Genomic DNA, 27,028 nt, shown 5'->3' on the forward strand with positions numbered 1-27,028 from the left:
TTAAGATTTTAGGGTTTTAGGTGAATCTTTATGATTGAAATATTTTTCCAAAAATTGAGCCTAAAAAAATATCTCAAATAACACATAGAAGAGCAAATAGTTGGATTAGTTTATCTCTAAATTTAGTCATTATTAATTAATAAAGCGTGTATTGGTAGTATCTGGACTATGGACATATTTAACCCTTTAGGAAGTAAGATTTTTTATAAAGATGGTATTAATACATTTGATAAAATGCAAGGATATAATGATTATTATTTTGCTTTAGGCCAAAACAGACTAAACATAGTATATCGTTCTTCAGAGTTCTACATGACTGGTTTAATGATAGAGACAATGGACTCCCTTGTATTAGCGCATGTGTAATGCATTGTTGAATTATCCTCGAACGTGGCGTGGAGGCAAGTTTCAGTGATTGAGATGGAATTTCAGTAACTGCTGAAACAAAGTTCCAAGTTTGAAATTAAAGGATTATTTTACCATTATACAACATGTTCTAAATTTTATCTTTTGACCAAAGGAGGTCGTTATGGCAATTTCAGGAATTAAAAGAAAAGTGTGATGGAAACACCATCTTGGGTAAAACATTTCGATGATAATCGTTACAACCAGCATGAGAAACATGACGAGTCCTTCTCAACAACAATGCTGTCGGACTTCTCAGAAACAATGGTAAGACTATATAAATGAATTGCCTAGGACTTTATTCAAAGAAGATGAAATATGCTAACCAATATTAGTAACAGATTATCAATACCCTAACCATTTACTTAAATAGGGTAAATCTACCTGTTTCTAAAGGAATTAAAAAAAAATCTGTACATTTTGCAGCATTTAGGTTTGAATAAAAAAATATCGGAGTAAAGTTAAATGCAAGAAAATACTCTTCTGGCAGTAAACGCACAACTCTTTGATTGAATTCCTGTCCATCTACATCAAAATCAAAGGATTAGTGTGTTTTTTTTTTGGTTTTTTTTATCAAATCCAAATAGTCAGGTTTTTGATAAAATAATTTATTTTATACATATCGCATGTTTATCATGACGATAAAAACGGTTGTATACTTATGAACTTGTCCTTTTTTGTAAATCCCAAACTATTGTCGTCAATGAAATTTACGTGAGAATAGATGTTACGGAATATTTTGCACTAAATTTGTAATATTCCCACTTTAACATAGATATACCATTTTACATATAGTCATTCGTCTTCTGTTTGAATGCATGTACATCTTCAGTGTATTGTCTGACATCTTTATCTATATATTATCTGCATGTTTTATGTTAAAACTAATTTACTGTCAATCAAACTTATTAGAGCATTTCTCCCTTGCATAAAATAATAGTTGTCATCATTATTTTGTATTACTTTAATTTGAGAGAAACATTACTTTGAACAACGTACGATTTAAAAGTTAGCAGGCAGATTCCTTTTTTTTCAGTATAATTATTTGTATTCTGAAATATTTCAATTAACGCAACCATCTGAGACCCTTGTTAGCAGTAAATACATTTAAAAAGCATAGTATTATTTCTATTGACATTTGTGATGTCGATACGGTACCTTATAAAAACTCACCAGATTTGTTAGGCAGAGCATTGAAAATTTATAGTAGCGAAGTACGGTATGATTAGCCCAGTAGCGGACAGAGGAGTAGCCTTCATGTCTCGTACGGTATAATTACCTGCTGTCTAGTTATTTTGTTTCTATGTAATATAACTTTGAGACTAGTATTTTGAGAAACCTTTTTTTCTTCAATTGAACTCACATATAGAGTTAAATGTGTATCATTTAAAACAAATAGGGCAGACAGGAACAAACAACAACTGCTGACTTACATGTTACAGGCTAGCGACAGGCACTAAATGTGTATGGCGGTGTTTAATTTTGTTGTGAATCCGTTGCTTTATCTGACACAATGGTGTTGAACAATAACATAGGGAACCAACTGTAAAACATCAGTTGAAAACAATCTATTATATGTGAACTTGGCCAAGGAAGATAAGATAAACGACACAAAGTACCCGTCCAACAGTACTCGCAGTTACTGCAACCTAGTTTCAATGTTTAATTTTTTCATATAAGACTTATTTTATTATATCATTTTTAAACAAAAGGTTTACGACAATTAAGTATAATGTTCCCTATCGGTCTTTCAGTAAACCTGCTAACTTAAACTTAAACTTAAACTCCCAGATTTATATGTTTGGGTACAGGTAAATGAAAATTTCTATTCGACGTGACCTAGATGAAATTTCTATGAATAAAAGCTGCCTAAAAAACTAATCGAAGTCACTAGTTTCTACCAATCAACAGTTGAACCTAGACAACATACATTCAATTCAAAACAATTAATTAACATACGGGCCCTGTCTCTTTGATGAGGATCACGATGCTGTCACAGTGACAGACATAAATAAACTTCCTACAAAAAGGGGAATTTTAATGACATATAATTGACTGCAATATAATTAATATCCTCATAAAACATCTATATTACCTCATGATATAATTAGAGCTAGTCTGTTACATGCATATACTATATTAGTAGTTTCATCTACCCGGTACATAACAATTATTGTAATTATTATGACATTTATCAACCACTCGTGTAAGACATAACATTACAATTTTTTTGTAACCTTGTTAACTATGTAATTTGTACGAGTTTTGTCTTCAGGGTGATTAAACGTTTTATTTGATAAATACTTTTGTATGTTTACTACAAACATCAGGTGTTAAAAGACATAACATCTGATTGAGAATACTGTTGTTTGGCGAACCTTTTCAAATTGATAATACAATCCATAACAATTTAAATTACTAATGCTTAGTTTCTGACACCAAAGATGTTTTTTGTGGATTTCTTGCTCTTTTTTTGTCTGCTGTTGCTATAATTGGAACACCATGAATTGTTCATTGCGGCAGACCAAATTCATTTATTCATGTAATAAATTACTTAGGCTAATATCAGGTGTATAGCTAATTGTTATGATATCACTACTAATGAAGTCAATATTCCACAGGGTTTCGGCAACATCTGTCCAGATACACTTATATGAAAACATGAAAAAACATCGAGAAATGAGGGGAGGAAGAGAGATGCTTTAGTGGAAACAATCTCATAAAATACAATATCAGTTTATTTCTATTCTGTTATATTCGGAGTTTCCCTTTTTTATTTCTATTTCTTGATTGTTTGTTTAACCTGATTTGTTTGTACTTTTGTTATAAGTCGTTGTGTTAAGTGTTCTGCTTTAGCTCCGCAAATATATATTTGGCGCTATTACGTTTGGGGTTCTATAGTTCTATATAAAGCATGCATTGAGATGCTCACATGAACTTCTAAGTACCACACGTTCTGCATAGTATTTTAGGTAAACTGTATTGATTTAGCTTGTAGCTTTATTTTGTTTGGTAGAGATATTATGTTTTATTGTCTTTATCAAATTAAGAATCACTTTGGAAATATTAAGGCTCTGCATAGAACCTAAATCTACTATATGACTGTCACCTATATGACTTGCCTCTTATTTGACATATGTGTTTTTTTAAAGATTCAACTTATATTTTATTTTTTTAATTTGCAATCAAAGAGTTTTATAAAACACTTCCAGATATTAACAAGGAGTTTTATCAGATTGAATATTGGCATCAAGAAGCATACTATACGTCTGTTTGCATTTTGATTGACCTTATGCAGATTTCTGGAATAATTGAAATATTCTTGGTGAACTACTTTAAGAACTTAAATTGATTTCCTATATATACAATACGATCTAAAATGAGCACGTGAATCCTAATTCCTAAACTCCTAAATATTTTGTATGTTTATACTACAGTAACTAAGCAGGTGTGTAAAAATGATTCTCTAATTCTATGGAAATTTATCCCTTTCTGAACCCATTGTATAAAAAAAATTAATCAACGTGTGGTTGCTGGTGATCTCAAAAGATCATTGGATGATTTTAAGGGTCATGACCTTTTTAGCTAACTGAATGAATCAAAATACGATAACAGGTGTTAAGGAAAATTGACAACTTCGTGCAATGTGAAAGGCACTCGAAGGGGATTTTCGGTTAACAAAAAAGAAAATGTCTTTTTAATCATTAGAGAAACAGATTCTTACATAGTTACTCGTGAATTATCGGATTTATCCAATCTCGATAGTTAAATTATAAATTTTAAAGTCCTCGCCGAGGCGGCTCGGACTTTAAAATTGATAATTTAACTATCTCGATTGGATAAATCCGATAATCCACTGGTATCAATGTAAGAATCTATATGTGGCAAGTTATTTAAAAAAGTGAGATACACGTTAAAATAAAATAAAAAAATAAAAAAAAGGAGGACGTGGTTCAAAAATTTGAAACAATGAAAACAGAGACAATCACTCAAATTACAAAATATCCTCTCCGGATAAAAATGTTCAGTGTCATACCGTAGAAAAAAATAATATGTTCACTTAATGTGGTCTTTTTTCACAAAAAAAGCATTTGAACATGACTTGTACATTTTCATAGGGTAACTTAGTTTTAAGCCTAAAAGAAACAAGTCATTACAATTAATAAGAAAAATGTAACTGGTCATCAGGTATAGAACATATCTATGTATATATGTCCAAGTATATGTATGTCCTAGTAGACATGATTTATAACTGGAACTAATCAACTGATTGTCACCACAGATTGGCAGCTATAGCAATGTAAAGACAAATGAAATGACCTCGTCGTTTATATTTATCCTTGTGTGAATTATCACAAGAAATAGGTCAATAATTAATAATTTCACCCCAGCGGGTGAGACACCCAATATAATTTTGATATAATACCCCTTATTTCCCGTAGGTCCCTACTTTCAAAATGGTTTTGAGACGAGGCGAATGTGCTATTAGTAGAAAAACCGACGGCAAAGATCCAAGCTGACAACACGCCAAATATCATTTTTACTCCACTCTCTTATGCCTTCTATTACTCACAATATTTCTGTTAAGAAAAAATTTGCACGAACTTCACAAATAAACTTAGCAATATAGTCTTTGCAATAAAACGAAATGTTTATAGAAGTTATATCGAAATGTTTCATAAGATCGCCTGATAAGTCAACACGGTAATGACGAAGAATTTAAAACGAAACACCAGAAAACGGTAGTACTTCTAGAATTGACCATAAGCCCCACTACCCTTAACATTTTCTCGTTTTTGCAAAGTGTTTTGCGAATATAAAACAAAATATGAAACTGTGTATAGGTTTTAAAACAAATAATCATGGACATCATTAATTGCTTGAAAAGGCGACCAAGGTTACACTGAGTCTAATAGTGTCTATTAACTGCGTACTCCGTTTTTATTTAGATTGATATATATATAGTTTGTATCTAGCTTTACGTCCAGTGGCAAATAGTTCATGCATATACTTTTCATGTACATATATTACTGTTTACGTTACGTCTAGTGGCAAATAGTTCGTGTATATTCTTGATGATATGTTTTCTATTTAACATGGTTTTACTTTATTTGCATAAAACGTGTATATTCATGATGTTACTGACGTGACACAATATTTCATGTTTATTTACTTTTTACTGCCACCAAAGAGTTATAATAACATATCTTTACTATCATCCAAATTGTAATAACTACAAATATTTGACATTTGATGTCTTTAAAAAAAAACAATTGTTCATCAACAAGTTTTGAATAAAAAACAAGTGTCTTCTTTGTCTTAAGTTTTATACCGTGTGAAACATAATTGTTCTCTCTTGATGAACTGACCAACCTTAGCGATTTGAAGTTACATCAAGACACGATATACATAAAGTTACATGATGATGACATGTGTGTGGTAAAAGATGAAAATAAAAACAATTATAATATTGTTATTTTTTTTATGTTAACCCTTAAACATATCGTCCATATAAGTACATTTTCTTTTTAAAATTATAATATTCTCTAGTCAGTGTGATAAGAAATTTTATTCAACTAATGGACAATTAATGTCAGACAAAATTTATGCAAGAGAAAATTGAATAAATCGATGTATAAATAATCATCATTGGAGTTGCAATGCTTAAAGGAGCATCGAGATAGCTTGCTAGCCATGTTCTGATCAGACTCTCACTCTCTCTCTATCTCTTTCTCAAAATGAAGCGTTATTCTATTGACATCAATCATTTTGATAGATGATTTGTTTGGGTGTTTTAAACACCACCTAAGCAAGCCTTAAAGTACGCTGTAAAATTATGCCCACAAGCCAAAACATTTAATGCATTGCATATTTTACATGCATCTGTCAACATTAACCCAATCAAACTTTCCAATTAACAATAAACCCAGTTGTTTTAAAATATACTATTTTACTTTAAAAAAAAAAAGGTCATTCGAATATCTTAAATAGTACGACTTCCTTGTTAGCACGTGACGTCATATTGACGATACACCCAAATATATTGAAGTTGATTGGTTTTTCGCTACCGTATTATCGAATTAGTCAATGTGTTGTCACGCTTAACTGTTGTTTCGGTAAAGGTGTAAATTATCATTTATTGATAAAAACGATAATTGTATACTGTTTTACCACATTGAATATGCATGACGTTGTGGGTGTACGTGAAACATGAATGACAGGCTTCAATTTAATCATATTTTTATTAAATTACTTGACAAATCATAAATTGATATTTTATTTTTATTTTTTTCCTTGATTTACCAGATAGATATTAAATTTAGAATTTCAGTTATTTTTTTCTCTCTAACTCCTCCGGATCCTCAAATAAAAAGTCAATAATAATTCATTGTGGGCTTAAAACCAATGACTTCGTTCTTGTGGTTTTGAGGTTTTGGGTTGATAACTGAGGGCGTCGTTGTTTAGATCTTCCAAAGGTGCCTTCGAACGTGTTGTGTCAAAAGTCCGCATTTTAAAAATGTACAGAAGATAAAATGAACGCTAATAGTAATTTGTATCCGAATATCATCGAAATCGTAAGTAAGATTAATTCATTTTTTTTTATTAAATACATCACAGTTTTATCATTATATTTCTAATTGGTATGATACTTTTTTTTATGTTTCCTTATCAAAAAATATTCTGATATAAGTAATTTGATTTACACACATCCGCGGTCACCATACCTAATATCTATTTATTGATTTTAAGCATCACATTCGATCACCCTATTTATTTAATATCTATTTTACTTGATTAGCATATCATCAGGTCACCCTTTTGAATAACCCGTAGGCAATCACCCTTACTGATATCTTCGTGACTCGATAAATATATATGAAAAAAGAAGATGTGGATTTATTATATTGACAATGAGACAACTTTATACTCCAAAGTTCAAATGAAGTGGATGTAAGCAATTGTCTACATAAGAATTCGTAATAACATCTTGTCACCCTATACGAAATATATTTAACTTGATTAGGCATTCTCAATTACATCCGATCATCCTGTAGCTGATATCTAAGTTAAAGTAGCTAGTTTGAGTGGGTCATCCCATCTGATATCTGGGTAAATTGATAAAGCATGCATACTTATTAATGACATTTAGTCACTGTTTTTGTATATAATTGTTTAATTAACAACATCAAATAACAAGATCTGATATCTAAATAACTAGTAAGTTAAGTAGTAACATCCAGTCACCCTATCTGATATCTATGTAACTATAAAAAAAAAGAAGATGTGGTATGATTGCCAATGAGACAACTATCCACAAAAGACCAAATGTCACAAACATTAACAATTATAGGTCACCGTACGGCCTTCAACAATGAGCAAAGCCCATAACTAGTAAGTTAAGTAGTAACATCCAGTCACCCTATCTGATATCTATGTAACTTGCTCAAGCAGTTCATTCAAGCACCCTTCCTAATATCTATGTAAGTTGCTCAACATGATATCTGTATAACTTGATAAAGCATGCGAAAAACATTCAGTCGTCAATGAGAAAAATAATACTGCATATATAATAATAATATAGCAAGCTGTAAAAGGACCGACGTGAAACAATTCAAACGAGAAACCTAACGTATTATACCAAATTTTCTTATTTCCATATCAACAGTCTGACTTATACAAAACACTAACGAAAATCAAATGTGATATACAGCAAGATACTACAACTGCTGAATTACAGGATCCTACATATTTATATATAATTTACATACCCGTTTGTTTTGAATAAACTAGCAATATGCCAGCAACTACAGGATAGAATTTTTTTCCTATATGTTTTAACACTGTTTATTAATGTTACTAATTCTTTTTTCTCTATAACTAATATTTTACTTAGTTATAAACCCTTTCCTCCGTCACTCGATATACCGTCTTCTAAGAGACAATGGAGAGGGGCTGTATTGGTAGAAATAGAAGGAATTAGTTAGTATGATTAATTCGCATATATCATGTAAATAAAAACATGTAAAGAAAGTCCTAACCGACTTCGAATAATTTTTATATAATCCCTTAAGAAATGTTTCGCGTATACTAACTTGAAGACACATGCACCATAAAATCCGACTCTTCATATTAAATAGACGTACACAAATGCTGTTCGGTGTGAGACAAGGCTACGTGTTGAAGACCGTACTTTGTTCTATAATGGTTTAAATTTATAAATTGGGACTTGGATGGAGGGTTGTTTCATTGCCACTCATACCGCATCTTCTTAGATCTATAAACAATAACACCTGGTGTTCTGATAGCCAGACTCGTTTTAACTAAACTAACGTGGGCATGCACAAACTCTTTGCCGGTCTTTAAAAGTATTAGATATGAAGAGAAAATGGTTGGGTTACTTCGATGACCGATACTGGTATGTCGCAAAGACACAGGCTAGAAAGACGGAGTGCTTCATTTTTTCTAATCAAAATATATGTTATTTTACAAACGTTTATATATGCACAATAAAGGCGATATTGCATGTATCTTCGCAAAAAAGTGCATTGACTTGTTTATCGATCTTTATCAATTCACAACACAATATTCTTGCATGCACTAACCAAAAATCAAGCAAAGGCAGAGCAATATTTTTTGTTCTTCGCCTGACAGCAAAAGTGAGGCTTCCCATACATGGGACAGAAGGTCGTGTCTATTAGTGGAATAGGTTCTGTGCATGTGCCATCTTATTTATAAGTTAAAAAAGTCATTTATAAGTCTTCTTCTTTAAGAATTTTCAAAAGCAGTTGAAAGGAAGATTGAATTTCACAAAAACTATTTAAGAACAGAGATTTGCATAATTTTGATATCATTTACGTATTTGCTGAGACAGATTCGATATAAAGTGTCATATTTATTACACGATATACATAGGTCCTTAATAAAATATGAATGTGAATATATATACTGTCATACTCCTTACAGATAGGCCAATCAAAGCAAACTCGGCATTTCACATGGACTTGATATTTAGTCTGATCAGAATTTTTTTGTGATTGCATTAGAATTTTGCGTATTCTAACTGCCTTACATTGTTTTTCGTATATCCTAACTAATATATCTATAATAATAGATAGAAGTAAAAAATTAATCTGTATAAAAACTTTAAGATAATCTTGTCGATATTTGTATTTTCGCTTTGCATAAACTCGTGTTTTCGCCAACTGCTTTTGATATTCTTACAATAATAAGCAGTTTACGTATTGATAGTTTATTCTGTGAAAACATTGTTAATGTATTAGTTGAAATTTAGCTTGTTTCTAGCATCCAGTATCTGCTAGTTGTTTTTGATTGGTGCTTTGTTTGCATATTGTTTTTGTCTCCTTTTTTTAGTACCGGCCTGATGAGCCAACCCCTTTACAACAGATTTTACAGTTTGTTCTTCTACTGTGCTGCTACATTACTGTCTTAGGTTGAAGGAAAATGTAAGTGGAGCGCTTTCGAAAACGTCAAACTTCGCCACACTATTGGGTGTCTATCTCAAGTCAGGAGCCTGTGTTATTTTAACATAAATAAGGCCGTAAGTTTCTTTTTGTCATATTTGGCTTGCCTGTGTCTTTAGTAGCTTGCTATACGTTTCGGTAGCTCATTGTGCTAAAGACTAGTCTACATACACTGACATGTAGTCATTTGGTCTCTTGTAGATTGGCAATGATACCAAATATCTTTAAAAAAATATTTACAAAACATTTCTGGTGTCAAACCTTTATCTGTGAGGGCAATATTGTAAAATCGCAATAATCATAAAGGATGGCGGTCTATGTGTTTTGAAAGTCCCTCCAAAACAGGCGACTTTAATCTCACCAATTATTTTATCTGATATACAACAATCCCCAAAAAAAACACAACGGTTTTATTTGAATCATATTGGAGTCCTGTATTTAAGAATGAGTCAGAAAACCTAGTCGGCCATGAAATTGTTTGACCTGTTGAGGACAATTTAAGTGTTAGGAGTTGTTCTCTGATGACTTTGCAAAAACAGCAATAAAGACTACTCCTAAAGTATAGGACAAACGTCTTGATTAGTCAAAATGTAATCCAATTAAAATCTTATCCACTTTTATTAATATCATCATTTTTACCTTGTAGCATATTCAATTTGCCCTAAATATTACAAATTCAATCATGCTAATCGCAGATACTAATCTGCAACAAAGGGCATGACCCACATGTATATTAGGTTAAGAGCACGTATTGGTATTATCTGATTTGTTAGTCTACAGAAACACATTTTGAGATCCACCTTATGTCCAAAGGTTATCAGATAGGCAAGGAAGTTAGTCATAAGAGAGGTTTTATGAGATAATAAATGAAAAATAATAATAAATTTCCTTTAAATCTTCCAATTATACTATGTAAAATTTGTACTGTCATTTTCCTTGCCTCGAGTTAATGTTAAAAAAATGATTAAATATTATGCGGGTTTCATTGACTTCTAATGGTGTTATATATAGATTTAAGTCTACAATAAGGTATATTTATTTTTATTACTACCCATAGGATTGTTATAGCAGTTAAAACAATAGCTGTCTGAGAAAAAGCACTTAAAGTTTTGTATGTCATATATTCAAATGTATGTTGAGAAAGATAAAACCGAAACATGAGGAAAAACTAAAGTCATTCATTTCATTTTTTTTTTTTAATAAGTGCATTGAAGATGATATATGCTGGTGATAACTTACATGCAGATGCTGGCAGATAATACTGCTGCCGATTACATTGACATATGAGTTTTGAAAGTTGGCGCATACACCAAATCTCTTATTATTCATCTCTACTTTAATCTAGCAACTTGAATAAAAATATCTGAATTTCATAGTGAAGAAGTAAAAAAAAATGACCCTTAAAAAATGAAAATTAAAAAGAAACGTATACGTATATGTAAGAAATCACATGTTTTATGCCATATTTTACAAGTGTGGAAACATATCAGTGTGGATAGTATGTTTTGATGTTTGATATTTTATATTTTTATGCCATATTTTAAAAAGATATTTGGTTCGTGTAATCTCTTCTTATTGTATGTCTATGACATGATTTATTAAAAAAGTATTTGCCACCTTAAGCGTGCAAGTACTGTACTCGAACACATTCAATTAACCTTTCAGTTGAAATGGTTGTTGTCTGTTATCCATTTCCTCCATTGCGATATATATTTCGTATAACGTAGAAAGGGTTGCGAAATTTTAAAGGGTACACCAATGCATTTATTTGATTTGCTTTTATCCTGCAATGCTATTAAAAAGGAACATTTCCATAGACTACTCGTAAGTCGTCTTCGTTGTCATTTAATGAATTCTCCTTGTTTATGGCGGTGTTCTGTAGTCTCCCTTCAGAACTATTGGTTCTGTAAGCGAGTGTTTGTGATGAAGTTTCAGATATGTTAAAAAAAGTCTCAGATATCTTTGAACGTAAATTTTTCATTACTAAAATAAGTTTACAACAAGATATAGATATTAAAATGTTACCAAAACTGTTTTCTATTGCCCCTCCCCTTTTCCCCGCACAGTAGTGGAATTAAAAAATAGCTTTAAAAGTGGCAAGCAACTACCTGCCGTCTATGGCAATAATTGTAATAAGACATGAAAATTGAAGAATTTTGTTCAGTATATACGAATATTTTATATTTCTGGGATTAACATAAACTGGTATATTTATTAATTCAGAAACCGGTTTATTTTTAATTTTGGCATCAAAATTCATTTCCTTGCTGTTGCGTTTTTTGGGTGTTTTTCAATAACTGCAAGCATTTTAAATCTGTTAATAGTATAAATGGTTCATTATTGCTATTTTTTAAGATTGTGCTTGTATCATTCTAGCATCATTGTGTATTTGTCGTTATTCTTTAATTCCTTTGTCTGAACTTTTTATTTTACACTTCATCGCGTATCCTCATTCCACTGATCGAGATCCATGTAAGATCTAGTTTAACCAAAGCTCCATTATGACGTTACCATTCTGTCATTTCTGATTGACCACAAATATCTCTACCATTTCGTGAGAAAACTATTATCAAACCTGTCAATATTAGCCATAAATCATGGGAAAGACTATGTTCGCTGATTTGACTAAAACCTTCACTTCAGTTTATTAACAAGTGTAAACATTAGTTTACTATTAAGTGAAAAAAACCACCTTATACATTACCGATACACAAAATAAGAAATAGCAGCCTTCTAGTGATAATCAATAAATCTTCCTGAAAACCAGAATGCTTTCAATGTGTGATGTGTATTTGTTCTCAGCAAACGACTCCGAACATATATCAAAATAAATAAGAAGGTATGGTATGATGCCAATGAGACAAGCCTCAATCCAAGTCACAAAAAAAAAAAAGTTTAAAAAAAGTTTATTACAGAAACAGATGTCGTTCATATACTCTAACGTATAAAAACGTTGTCATTTTTAAAATTTTTTCTACATTTAATTAAAATGAAAGTCATTTGTAAATCAAGAAACTGCTGATTCGTAACTAAATCAAAATATGAAGGGGTCGTGACAATGGGAAACTCAAAAGTATTTTACTGGTTACTAAAATATCATTTTTATATTTCTGGTATTTTTGTGGTACTTATTATGACAAAAATGAAATAAAATTTATTATATTATACATATATAAACATCCATATAAGTCTATGTAATTATTTATAATTTATGTAGTGAAATAATCGTGGAGAGTAGCTGACACTTGATGAACATTTAAATTAACCATAAGTCTGTTTTCCATTATAATTTGTTTACTGTTTGTATACTTAATTATATTCATTTGTGTCCCCTGTAAATAATTAAAGCTATAAAAGGAAGAACAAGGCTATGACATTTTCTATCTGTCAAGAATGATGTCTACAAGTATAACACATTTACAATGTACATGTACACATACAGTTGCACATTCCTGTACATGTACGCACTTATTGACACATTACCATTACTATTAATCTAAGTCAAATGAGATTTTTTCATTATATACATGTTATACTATAAACAATTTGAAAAAATGCACTGTCAATATGTTCAGTAATAAGTATAAATATTAGGTTGTACATTTTTTGTCAATTTTTTTCCTAATTTCATTCATGTTATTTAGTCAAGGTTGGTAAAGTTATCAAAAATGATATTTACATGTGACTTCCGAATTTTATTGTTAGTACTACCACATTAAAACCAATTACCGGCTCATATGCATATATAACCGAGTACAAAAATTGTAAAAACATAGGAAATGTTTATTGACATGCATAGAACGCAAAACAAAAAAACAACACAATTACTATACCAAAGTGACATTCCATCGATCAGTTTTGGACGGCATATATAAAACAATATATGTGCAAACGCATGAACAAAATGTAACTAAATACAACCAAAGTCCAGTCTCTTCGACACATGCAAGAAAACACATTTTTTGATGATTTGGAAGTGCCCGGTGTTGAGGTTATATGGATTCAGCTAAAAATAAATAACAAAAATGTATTGTACGGAACCTTCTACGTGCCACCTAAAAGTAATAATGAAATATGGACAAAAATTGAAAGTTCAATTGAGTCTGCTGTAAATGATGTAAAATGTGACCGAATTATTGTAACGGGAGATTTTAACGATAACTTGCTAAATGGGGCTAATTCCAAAATACATAATATTTGTACAAATTACAGTCTAGAACAACTTATTGAAGATCCAACTCATTTTACGGAACAATCGTCTTCGCTAATTGACTTAATTATAACTGATAATTCCGATTTTGTACCGTATTGTGGAGTCGGGCCACCACTTTTAGACCAAATAAGATATCACTGTCCAGTTATGGGATTTATTAATGCACAAAAACCTGCTTGTTTGTCTTTTAAAAGAAAAATATGGTTATATAAGCAAGGTGATTTTGATGAATATAGACGCATATTGACCAAAACCAACTGGGATAGAATATTTGCTCTAAATGATGTTGATAAAATTAATTCAGAAATTTCAAATCGTATCCTTGATGCAGCTGAAATTTCCATACCCAATAGAATCGTAACTATTCGTAAATCTGACCCTGCTTGGTTAAATAACGATTTAAGAAAACTCATAAGAAAGAAAAACCGTTTACACTCGAAAGCTAAGCGGTTTAACCGACCCGCCGATTGGAATAAATTTAGACAAAATAGAAATAAAGTGACCACTTCAATAAGACAAGCTCGCGAACAATATCAAAATAATCTTATACAAAAATTGTCAAATAGTAACCTATCGGCAAGAACTTGGTGGAAAACTTGTAACCAAATTTCTGGTATCAAACCTACTCACTCGGGTATTCCTCCCCTGCTTAAGAATGATAACTTGATTTTTAATGATATCGATAAAGCGAATGAATTTAATAACTTGTTTGCCATGCAGACAAACATAGATGATACCGAAGCTGTTATTCCTGACTTAACCGTTCCAGACTATACACTAAGTGACATTACACTTAAAGATAGTGAGGTCGAAGATGTTTTAAAGATTTTAAATCCAAATAAGGCCTCAGGTCCAGACTTGATAAGTCCAATTTTATTAAAAGAGGCTGTATCACAGCTAAAATTTCCACTTTGTAAACTATTTAATTTATCTTTATCTAAAGCTATATTTCCGGCAGATTGGAAAAAAGCAAATGTAACTCCTGTTTTTAAGAGTAATAATTGTAATGAAGTAAAAAATTACAGACCAATCTCGCTGTTAAGTATATTATCAAAGTGCATGGAGCGATGTGTCTATAAACATGTACACAACTTTCTTATTGAAAATAGGATAATCACCCCTAATCAATCGGGTTTTACAAAAGGCGATTCTGCCATAAATCAACTTATAGATATTTCTAACTACTTTGGTAGAGCTTTAGATAACGGAAAAGAGATTAGGGTGGTTTTTTGTGACATCAGCAAAGCTTTTGATCGGGTTTGGCATAAAGAGCTATTATCAAAACTTAAACAATATGGAATTTCTGGAAATTTACTTAATTGGTTTTGTGATTATCTATCTGAGAGGAGTCAACGGGTGGTCTTAAATGGAAGCAATTCAACATGGAGACAGATAAATGCAGGTGTCCCACAGGGCTCAATTTTAGGTCCGCTACTTTTTCTTATCTTTATTAATGATATAGTATCTGATATTAAAGCTACTATCAAATTATTTGCAGACGACACTAGTATTTATTTGACAGTAGACACCCCTGAAAATACTGCTGAACTTCTTAATGGAGATCTGAATAAAATTCATATGTGGTCCTCTAAGTGGCTTGTAAACTTTAACTCACAAAAAACAGAAACCATGATTATTTCAAGAAAATCAATAAAACCTAGTCATCCGATCTTAAAAATGAATGACACTGATCTTCAAGAAGTTTCTACTCATAAACATTTAGGTATTATTTTTTCAAATAATGGATTATGGAATATTCACATTGAATATATAGTTAAACGTGCATACAATAGAATAAATATCCTTAGGAAGATGCGTTTTGTACTGAATAGGTTCACTTTAGAAAAAATGTATTTTTCATACATTCGACCAATATTAGAGTACGGGGATGTCATTTGGGATAATCAAACACAATACTTGATAAATAAAGTGGAAAATGTTCAAATTGAAGCTATGAGAATTGTAACAGGTGGGAATAAATTAACTTCGATACAGATGATTTATAAGGAAACGGGTGGGAAACACTTTCAGAAAGAAGGGAAAAACGCAAGCTCACTATGTTTTATAAAATGGTGAATAAGGAAACTCCATATTATTTACAAAACTTGGTACCAAATCAAATAGTTAATTTACATAACCATTTCACTCGTCAGACTCAAAATACTTCGGAAATTCGTACAAGAACCAATCTATACTCCGATTATTTCCTTCCTTCGTCTATTAAATTGTGGAATAAGTTACCAGACCAAACGAGAAATTCTACGTCTTTAAGCATTTTTAAAAGTCGTATAAAAAACCCAAATAATAAATGCCCAAATTTTTACTACACTGGTACAAGAATGGGTCAAGTATTACATGCCAGATTAAGGATGAATAGTAGTTCTCTAAATGAACATTTGTTCAAGCGAAATCTAGTAGATTCTTCAAACTGCTCGTGTGGTTTGATCGAGTCTACAGCTCATTTCTTATTGCATTGTAAAAAATATGACGAATTGCGTAATGACATTATTTTCTCAATTAATTATCCAGTCACACTAAACACGAATTTACTTTTATTTGGATCACAAGTTCTAAATTTAGACCAAAATAAAGATATTTTTGGAAAAGTACAAAAATTCCTACTAAAGTGCAAGAGATTTACAAGTTAAATTGTTATTCACTATTCTCACTAAGTTGCATTTCATCTAAACATGTGTGTAGTATTTCGGTGTAGTTTTCTTTTTTCTTTTTTTTACTTTTTTTTCTTCTTTTGTTGTATTTATTTTCATTATTTTAAAATGATTTTTTTTTCTCCTTTCTTTTTTGTTATATAGTTACTTAGTTTATACTTGTTCCATATCATAGTAACATTGCATGCTATATTTATGTAATAGTTAACTTGAGTTGGTATTTCAAGGAAACGGATTAATATAAGCTATATATAGCTTGTTTCCGAATCCTATTATTATTGTGTATTTTGTATTATGATATATTTGTATTGATGATGAATAAATATGTTTAAACTAACACATTTTTGTATTAAAGTCGAATAACGGCATTCCAAACAAAAATGTGTCTAAATCATGACATTTTGTATTATACACCAACAGAAAAACAAACAAACTGTTGACAAATGGCAAACGACAAGCATGATAATATAGCAGTATCCACAAAGCATCGAATGACACAAATAAAAGTCAGAAACCTTTCTAACTTACTTTACGGTATGGATTTTGCTCATTGTTGAAGGCTGCATCCGTATGGTGACCTATAGTTGTTAATTTCTGTGTCATTTGGTGTCTTGTGAAGAGTTGTCTTATTGACAATTATACCCAATCTTCTTTTTTCATAATTATAATATAAGAAAAGACAACACAGTAATTGACTCGGAAATATAAAAATAAGAAGATGTGGTATGAATGCCAAATGAGACAACACTCCACAAGAGACTAAATGAAACAGAAATTTTTAATTATATTAACTAAACTTTCAAAACAAAAACCTCTTTCTTTCTTCCTTTCAGCAAACACCAATTCACCACAGCCGGTCATATAGTGCAGAATGTGGAGCCACCGACAATTTGTCAAGCAGCCAAATCATTCCACGAATTCGAACAATTCAATCTGAATGTACCATAGCAGATGAACAAAAGAAACATAAGAAACGAAGACGACGAAAAGCTGTTGATGAAACTTCCGGTTACAGTACTACCTCTTTAAGTGAACTGTCTGAATTTGAATCCCCAAGACAAAAAGTAGGACGAAATAAACTCTATCATCCGAATCACGCCCGACAGGAATCTACAGAAGATGATCGAAGTGAGAGAAGCCGTGTCAGTAAAGAGTCGCAGGCGACAAGTCGACGTGGCAGCGAAGCTTCAAAGGCAACCATTCAAAATAACAATAAAATAACAAAAGGTCCTACAGACCGAACAAAACGGGACTCACCATATCACAGGAAAGACCAGTATAGAAATAGTCCCCAAAGACCACCTTCAAGAGCTAGATCTACAGCTAGCCTTCAAAGTGAAATCAGTGTTAAAAGTAATCAAAGTGCACAATCAAAACAATCGAGAAGGAGCTCAACTCAGTTCCGATCGGACAGACCTTCTGATGAAAGGTTTGATCCGTTCGCTTTTATCCAACCAGTCCCCGAACCTTTTAGTAGAAAAGTGAAGAAAACTTTAGGTCCTATATTTGGGATTTTACTTTTGCTCATTTTAGCTGCAAGTTTAGGTGCTGCTATTTACTTTGCCGTAGAGCTTAAAAGTAAGTGTGTATGCTTATTATACCTTGTATACTTGAATTTTTACAAGACGTTATTTATATTTATTGACAAATAAATGAATTGTGTTTTAATGATGCTGATGAGTAAAATTTAAAAACAACCATTATAAGTACTAAATTTCATTTAATTTTTAATTGAAATGTGATATTAAACAATTTACAGGACACAGTACTTATTAGTATGCCTGTTTTAGCCGACTATTCAGTATGGGGTTTTCATTGTTGAAGGCCGTACGGTTGCCTATACTTGCCAACATTTTTTTCATTTGAACTTCGGTGGATAGTTGTCTCATTGGCAATCATACAACATTTCATTATTTTCATATTATACATGTGCGTTATTGATATTCAGTTTTATACATCTATTAAATTTCGAAAATGCAATCAAATATCATCAAATGAAAAATGTTGTATTTTCAAACTATTAAAATGCTGTTTTTTCTTCTTCTTCAGAGAACCAAGATACTGAAATAGGTATGTATATTTTGATGATGAATGTAAATTTCAATTCTTATAAAGCCAAAAACCTTTCTTTTTAAATACCGAACTCTCAACGAAAATTAAAATTGAAAAGGTCCTTTATAAAACGACAAAATCAAAAGCTCAAACACATGCATCATACGAATGGAAAACAACTGTCTTGACTTGTAACAGCAATTTCCTTTTGTTTAAAATGATGGATTTAACCTGGTTTTATGTCTATTTAAGGTGGTACCTAACACTACAGGGAGATAACTCTGTAAAGTTAGCTAAACTTTTTAATGACGTTGTGTTGTAAAAGGAATATAATTAAAGCTTCTCAATGATCAAAATTGGTGTTTGTCAAACTGCTATATAACCAGTGTAATTTTTCTGGCAAAACGGTTGGTTCAAAATTTTTGAAATTTTTATAGTTTTGTTAATGGGTTAAAGAAAATACTTTGACAAAATTTTATGAAAATTAAACGAGCTAAATTAATATTAGTGAAAGTCTTGGGTACCACCTTAAACCTCTCACTTTTACGAAAGTCACATACAAATTTCAAAACGCATACTCAATTGGAGCTACAGTTTTTGTTAAAGAATAAATCATGAAATGGGTTTAGTCTGTATAATTAAGTACACCAGACGAACCTTATATACATAAGACTCATCAGTGGCACAAAAGACAATATGAAGGCAACACTGATTAATAACAAAGTTGAAGAGCGGTTAAAACCAAATTCCACAAAGTTGCGCCAATATCAAATATGGGTGTAACTGACAGTCCTACTACCAAATTGGCCGTCAAACCTTATTGGATGGCATACTAATAAGGGCGAAGACAAAACGACTGATTATGATTAAGGGGGTTCGCGGGTCTAAATCATTTATATAGGATTTCTCTATATTTTTCTATAAATGAACTTTATCTTATAGTTAATAGAAAAATAAAATAAAAAAGTGGGGTCACCGTTCATTTGCGCTCACAATATACCTTCGAAAGAAGCATACATTTTTGTAAAGGTGGTTTTTTCCTGTTGAAGTAATAGGAGAAATAAAGGTAATATCGAAATAAAAAAAAAGAAATTTATTACAGAAATCGCTAAAATTTTACAATAATTTAGTTTAAGTACAGCTTATATGGAAATTATATTAAAAAAGATAGGTCACCGATGAGTTGAAAAAGATATTTCAATTTTAGAATAAAAAAATGGCATTTTTCCACCAAAGGGAGATAATTTGGAACTTTTTCAATGATGTATACATTTTGAAAGTCATCTGAGGCCAACACGAATTGATTGTTTTGAATGATTTTTGTACCATATGATAAAGTAACAACTACAAAAGGAAATAAATAAAATTTGTAATGAAAAACAAATGTTTGATTTTTTTCTGAAATTTGTATACCCTCGAGCCTCCTTAATATTGTTATATTGTTATCTACTTATAGACATATTCGTTTTTAAATATTGTTGTATGGTTTAATGGCATTTAACTTTCTGTAAAGTCATTTCCGTATGGGTGTAAAGGAATCCCTCTTAGTCTATACACCTTCCTGTCATTCTGTTGTTCAAGACGTGTGTCCTGTTCAGAAACTTTGAATGCCATCCCATGAAAGATATTAATGATACATGTACTTAATACTGTTGTTGCCCTTACACAGAGGGTGAACTAAGAATAACATTGGAATGTCTGTCTGCAAGGTCAAGGTTTCAAACTTCTCATCCACATGCTTCAAATTTATGAATTCGTGTCTTTTAATAAGTATGCTTAAAAGTACATATTTGCGTTTAACCATGTATTTGAGAAGTACTCAAAGTGATATTGTCATTCTTAAAATATAGAATAGTGAGAGAAACAGGTAATACTTCAAAAAGGATTTTGTTTGCAATACTTTGTCATAACATAAATACAAGGTTATGATATTTCGTTTCGCAAGCTTTGTACACAGTACCGTAACTTATTATATGGGTTTTCATAGTAAATTTGTAGGTCCTTTTTTTTTTTTTTTTTTTAACTATGAACAGGACAGATGAGTATTCATCAATGATTTGAAATTTCCATTCACTAAAAACAAACCACAAAAAATTTTCTGAACACCTACAGGAAATAACTTAACCAATTCAGTTTGCCGCAACGTTTGTATAGTATACATAGTACCACATCTCCATATTTTTAGAAATAGTACGTGGTATTTTAAAATTGCGTGACTGTACAAACTTAATTATAATATAAATTACATTACAGTTGTTGAAATTAATTATTTTAATTGTTTGACCTTGCTCATGAATTTCCAGTTATAATTAACTTTATCATGTCTATAGTGTCATCTTATTTTGATGTTGGATGGGTGTTGCTCATACGTGTTTTGCATATATAAGAAAGTGACAGCGGAATAATCGTCGGTTGTTCTTTTTCAAAACATAAACTCAGCGCACCTGCTTTTAACGCTTTAAAACACTTCAAACACTTGTAAATGGTACCTGACGATATAAAACTTGAATACTATTAGATGATAATACTGTTTATTGGTTTATGTAAAGTCTTGAAAGTCACATAGCACACATATATAACATTTGTTTTCATATATCTCTCTTAGTTGATTCGATATGTAGAATCAGGTGACGAATGAAACGGATCTCTGTTTATTGTAAGAACCCCGGACCCGCAACCGATAGCCCCACATCACTTTGCCTTCTTCAGAGCTTCAGCACTGGTATCATTTCATTTTCAATTCATAAATCATATGTAACTGAATTAACACTGAGCGTCCAACTCCAATAGACATAGTAAGAATTAAAAAAACTACTTGGCTGTTCTGTTGAATGTTTAAAAAAAATTCTAATCCACTTTATAGATATAAGCTACAATAGTATACCGCTGTTTAATAGTCAAAAATCGATTGAACACCAAAGGAAACACTCTAATATTACAATCTTGTGCGTATTCATAATTATTATATTAAGGAGCTATAATCATTATATTTATTATAGAACTTTAGTTAATTGATAAAAGTAACTGGGCGCTTTACAATACATTGTCCTAAATCTGACCTGGCATAGAAGATTTCAAGACATTATATATAACCTTTTTTTTAATTTTCAGAAATGTTACGTGCCAGTTTAAACATGAAAATTAAGAATAACAGACTTGGTAAAAGCCTGGACGAGCTTACACCGTCGGACTTCAAATCGCTGGCTTTAGCTTACTGTCAACAGGTAAAATAGATTTTGGGAAAATATGGTTATGTTATTGATATTTTCAACATTACTTAAATAAACAAAAAACAGCACGAATATTTAAACGTTTGCAAGTAGCATAGGAAGAAAATGTAAAGGTAACAACCAATGTCTTTATCATACATCATAGTTCATAACCCAGAAAAAAAAAACCAACAAAAAGATAAACAACAGTACACAATTTAAGCACTGCATAGAAACAAAATGGAGTAACTAAAATGGAGTAACAAGAATACCTGAAAAATTCAAATATTGAACTCGGTTGTTTTTAGAAAGGTTTCCAGTTCCTTTTCCACTTAGGGCACCGATGTGGTTGATTATTGGCAGTAAACATCGTGTGACAAGTCGCAGTTGATGTTGTTACTATCAAGGCAATGAGAAAAAAGAAAAAAAGCCGAATATTGTCGTTTGATAACACTGTCACAGTATTCGCTAACAATGTATACTTATCAGAATAAAGGCAATCAATCGATAGTTAACAATATTTTTTTTGGTCAAAATGATCTGTTTACAAATATTGTGATAACCAAACTTATCTCTGCAACTTTCCTTATCAATCTGCTGTGCCTGAGTTGATTTTTATACTAGCATATCTATAACTGGCAAAAAGAGTATATGATAAGTAAGGATCTGCCCACATATTAATTACTTTTGATGTTCTTTTTCTTTTTACAGATGGATGATTACTACAGAAACAGTCATTTTCAGAAAACATACAGAGGATGTGAGCTGGTTTCTATAAAGTAAGCCTAAACATATTTTAAAAAGTTTTGACACTTTTGTAAAATAATGTAATTTCTAGAAAACAGCCAATCAGTCAATATTTTCTAGAAAAAAAGATTCTATATTATTTTAAGAACTATTAATGACTGCATCGCTGCCTTATTGACCTATACACATAACTTCGATATCTATATTCTGCTTTGACATACGATGGATTGAACTATTGTATATCCCACAGGAACACATTTTTCTGCGTTTTATTAACTTCTGAGTCAATTTCTTTAAGTTTTTCACGTTATTTCTTTCCCAAGATTTAGATAAAATAAAGCACAACTGCCATGAAGGTTTGTTGTAATTTTAAACTTTATTGTCTATTTCAGGAATGAACGCATAAATTTTACATTATTTTTCATCGAGAATGCTGCTTCAAAGAAAGACATAATATCAGTAATAGAAACTTCAGCTCCTAAAGTGCAAGACAATGGCGAGAATGCAAACGTAGCACTCGTTGATAAATTTGAAATTGAACTTGAAAATGCTAAAATAAAAATAGAACATGAAAGGACACCTATGAATTTCAATAAAATTATTACGACGACAACGACAACAACGACGACGACGACAACTACAACGAGGAAACCAACAACCAAAATGAAAACGACAACAGAAACAACGAAAGCTACGACAAAGTTAAAAACGATTTTACCAACAACAACACTAAAGACAACTGAAACTTCTTCGACAGTTACAACAACAACAACAACAAAAGAAACAACAACACAAGTTTTAAAAACTACTGTTACAACACCAGTGACTGTTGTAAAAACAACTTCCGGATGGGATGCTGGATGGAGTGAAGATGACATATGTAAGTGTAAATGAGGCATATTAAGAAATGAGGTTGTTGTTGTATGATCAACCATGTGAACTATTACAGGGGTAAATTGTGCTTTGCATGACGATTTTGAAATAATCAACCATTAATGGTAACGCCATCTTTTTCCACTTAAAAAAATAAATTCAATTTGAATAAATTTCATCAATCTGATTCCAAAGGTTTCTTAATTACGTGATTCTTTTCTGAACGAAACATATATTGAATTTGATTCTTTAGGATAGTTAATTCATATTTTTGCTGTTTTACTACACCATGAATTAACTTAATAAGCCTTTTCTAAGGACACCTATTTGTCGTAGAAGTTTGGTCCTAATCGACCCGTCATTCGTCGAGATAAAAAAATCATGAAGAACCACATCATGTTATATAATGAAACTCATCCATAATTATTACGATGATATAGTCATTCATTATAAGTTTTTCACAGCAATATTTAGTCACATTATTCTTCTTCATTTGAAATTTACTCTGTATTAACAAACTTAAAAGTTTTCGTAATGACTAAGGATCTTCTACCATGAATAGATTACATAAGCTGTATTTGGCAAAACCTTCGGAGTTTTTGGTCGTTAATGCCTTGGATCTTATTACTCTTTTTGTCATTTTATTCAACATGTTTAATTCGAGCGTCATTGTTGAATCTTTTTTAAACGGAATTATCGTTTAATGTCCTTGTTTTGTTTGATAAGTTTATGACAATATGCAACGTATCTTTTTAAAAGAGTAATTTAATCAATACCAATTAATCAGAAATCAATTGGTTTTTCTTTTCAACAGTGTTTGCATGGGAACCATGTTATATGAGTGGCGGGAATTTCTATCCGTATCCGACAGATTGCAACAAATATTTTCAATGTGAACATAGTGTATCGCTGGTGAGGTCGTGTGCTGGTGATACAGTCTTTGATGTCAATTCTAATGTATGTGTACCACACAGACCTGGTGTAGTATGCCCAGATCCAGCTCTAGCACCTCCAAAACCACCTGGTCAAGAACCAGAGACGACAACAAATACTCCTTCAATAAACTCGACAACGACAGTATCCTCACCAAAGATCCACACTAAACGACTCACACGACCTATTTATCCTGCAAGACCGGGTAAGAATACGTAATCTTGTATTTTATTATTTGGAGCTGGTTTACTGCCTTCGTGACCGATTGTTTTTACCTTTTTGGGAAAAACGATTACTGTATATTTTTAATGAAAAGAACTTACTTTATTTTAGGTTCCATTATGTATTTAATCTTTATCCATTGAAAATTAAAAATCTGGTTACCGTTCAACTTGATATTGCAAAACATTATTGGATACATCTTTTAGAGATCTTAATGTAAGAATGTGTATTCATATTTCCGCAGATAATAATAGCTCCCAACGCAATTTACAATAAAAGATAAAAACCTCGTTCGACATGAAGTCAAAAAATTATATTAATCTTCATTCTGTTGATTTTCAAATTAACAACTTTATCAGGAATATATCTCATAGAGTCTGCATATATATTCACAATAAACAATAACACAGACACAGTAAAAAGTAAAATTACAAAAATACTGAACTCCGAGGAAAATTCAATCGGAAAGTCCTTAACCAAAACCAAAGGACAAAACACATCAAACGAATGGACAACAACTGTCATATTTCTGACTTGATACAGGCATTTTCAAATGTAAAAAATGGTTGATTAAACCTGGTTTTATACCGCTAAACCTCTCACTTGAAAAAACAATAATATCTGCTTCATACTTAACGAACAACTACCAGTTAGGATCGGTAGAGACTTAACCTCACGACTAAAAGATGACATAAATTCCATTTGAACATTTCTTCTTTTATGACGAAGAAAAACAATCTTTAACAACTTCTTCTCATGCAAAGTTCTACATGATTTCTATAATATTAAAGTCATGATAACATTTTTTTTTATTATATCTTTCCAGAATACGAAAAAGAGCCATGTGTCAAAGCTGACGAAGGAACATTACATGCGCATCCAGAAGACTGTTCAAAATTCATACAATGCATTTCGGGAAATTCGGGTGTTGTCTTGACATGTGCTAAAAATCTGGTATACGACCCAGAAACATCGTCATGTATTTTTCCAAGAAATGAACTTATTTGTCCAGATATATTACCGTGTTTAGGTAAAAACAATGGCTATTTTTCTCATCCATTTAATTGTTCACTTTATATTCAATGTCAGTCCGGCAGGGAAGTTATTCAGCAGTGCTCATCCGGACTAGTTTGGGATCCTTCAGTAAATAGTTGTGTATTCCACACGGCAAATGATGCATGTTCGGAAGCAACAAAGAAAAGATAAATGTCTGTTATGTTATACATATTATTTATAGTTATTATTTGTATAATAAATTGTTATTTGTTTACTTGTTGCTTTTAATTATAAATCGAAAGATTATGCAAAATTTGAGTGAAGGTATCTTAAACTCTTAGAACTAGAATTAAAATTCTGTCGACAGTAAATCTATGGATATTTGTTCAAAACAGTAAGAAATGTAGAATCACTAAAATTCCGAGGAAATTTCAAAACGGAAAGTCATTAATCAAATGGGAAGGAATTGTACATTGAATCCTTTGCAACATCTTTTAAAAACCCAATGTAATAATTGATATAAATCTTTCCAGTGATGAAAATACTCTTTACAAAGAGACTTTAATCTCATTCACATGAAAATCTGCATTCTGTAGACTTTCAAAATTAAAACTTACAAGTATATCATAAACACCTCATAGAATTGCCATATATTAACAATTAAGTGAATTGACATATAATTCGGCGGCAAGAATGTTGAATGACGCATGTTGATATTTGTAACAGTGATTACTTAAGTAAGTTATAAACGAACTAGACAAAATTGGATATAGTCCGTGTATTAACACCACTGGGTCGATGCCACTACTGGTGGACGTTTCGTCCCCGAGGGTATCACCAGCCCAGTAATCAACACTTCGGTGTTGACATGAATATCAATGTGATCATTTTTCCTGTTTACAAAACTTTTGAATTTTTCGAAAAACTAAGGATTTTCTTATCCCAGGCATAGATTACCTTAACCGTATTTGGCATAACTTTTTTTGGAATTTTGGATCCTCAATGCTCTTCAACTTTGTACTTGTTTTGGTTTTATAAATATTTTGATTTGAGCGTCACTGATGAGTCTTATGAAGACGAAACGCGCGTCTGGCGTCCTGGTACCTTTGATAACTATTACAGTATTTCTAACGTTTTATGAAAGTGAAACATTAAATATATAGTGATGCAAAGATTATTAAAACCTAATTACAGTTATATTATGAGGATTACCATCGACTGCAGAAA

General features: G+C 31.4%; 1 protein-coding gene across 1 annotated transcript; it reads left to right on the forward strand.

Annotated features, from left to right (window-relative positions):
• Positions 1 to 362: 362 nt before the first annotated feature.
• LOC143067565 (uncharacterized) lies at positions 363 to 26,075 on the forward strand. The gene is made up of 8 exons (XM_076240907.1): positions 363 to 672; positions 17,603 to 18,347; positions 18,819 to 18,839; positions 21,933 to 22,045; positions 22,742 to 22,809; positions 23,170 to 23,657; positions 24,465 to 24,788; positions 25,632 to 26,075. Exons 1-8 carry the CDS (start codon positions 562 to 564, stop codon positions 26,009 to 26,011), a joined length of 2,250 nt encoding a protein of 749 aa, XP_076097022.1. The 5' UTR covers positions 363 to 561; the 3' UTR covers positions 26,012 to 26,075.
• The last annotated feature ends 953 nt before the right edge of the window (positions 26,076 to 27,028 follow it).

Source organism: Mytilus galloprovincialis, chromosome 3 (genome assembly GCF_965363235.1).
Source record: "Mytilus galloprovincialis chromosome 3, xbMytGall1.hap1.1, whole genome shotgun sequence".
NCBI classification, from domain to species: Eukaryota; Metazoa; Mollusca; class Bivalvia; order Mytilida; family Mytilidae; genus Mytilus; species Mytilus galloprovincialis.

What these genes read in the sequence shown, in the direction of transcription:
- LOC143067565 (XM_076240907.1), top strand. Translation starts at nt 562, where the DNA reads ATGGAAACACCATCTTGGGTAAAACATTTCGATGATAATCGTTACAAC. An exon ending in CTTTAGCTTACTGTCAACAG is followed by an intron (nt 22,046 to 22,741) that starts GTAAAATAGATT and finishes TTCTTTTTACAG; the next exon opens with ATGGATGATTACTACAGAAA. An exon ending in TATTTATCCTGCAAGACCGG is followed by an intron (nt 24,789 to 25,631) that starts GTAAGAATACGT and finishes ATATCTTTCCAG; the next exon opens with AATACGAAAAAGAGCCATGT.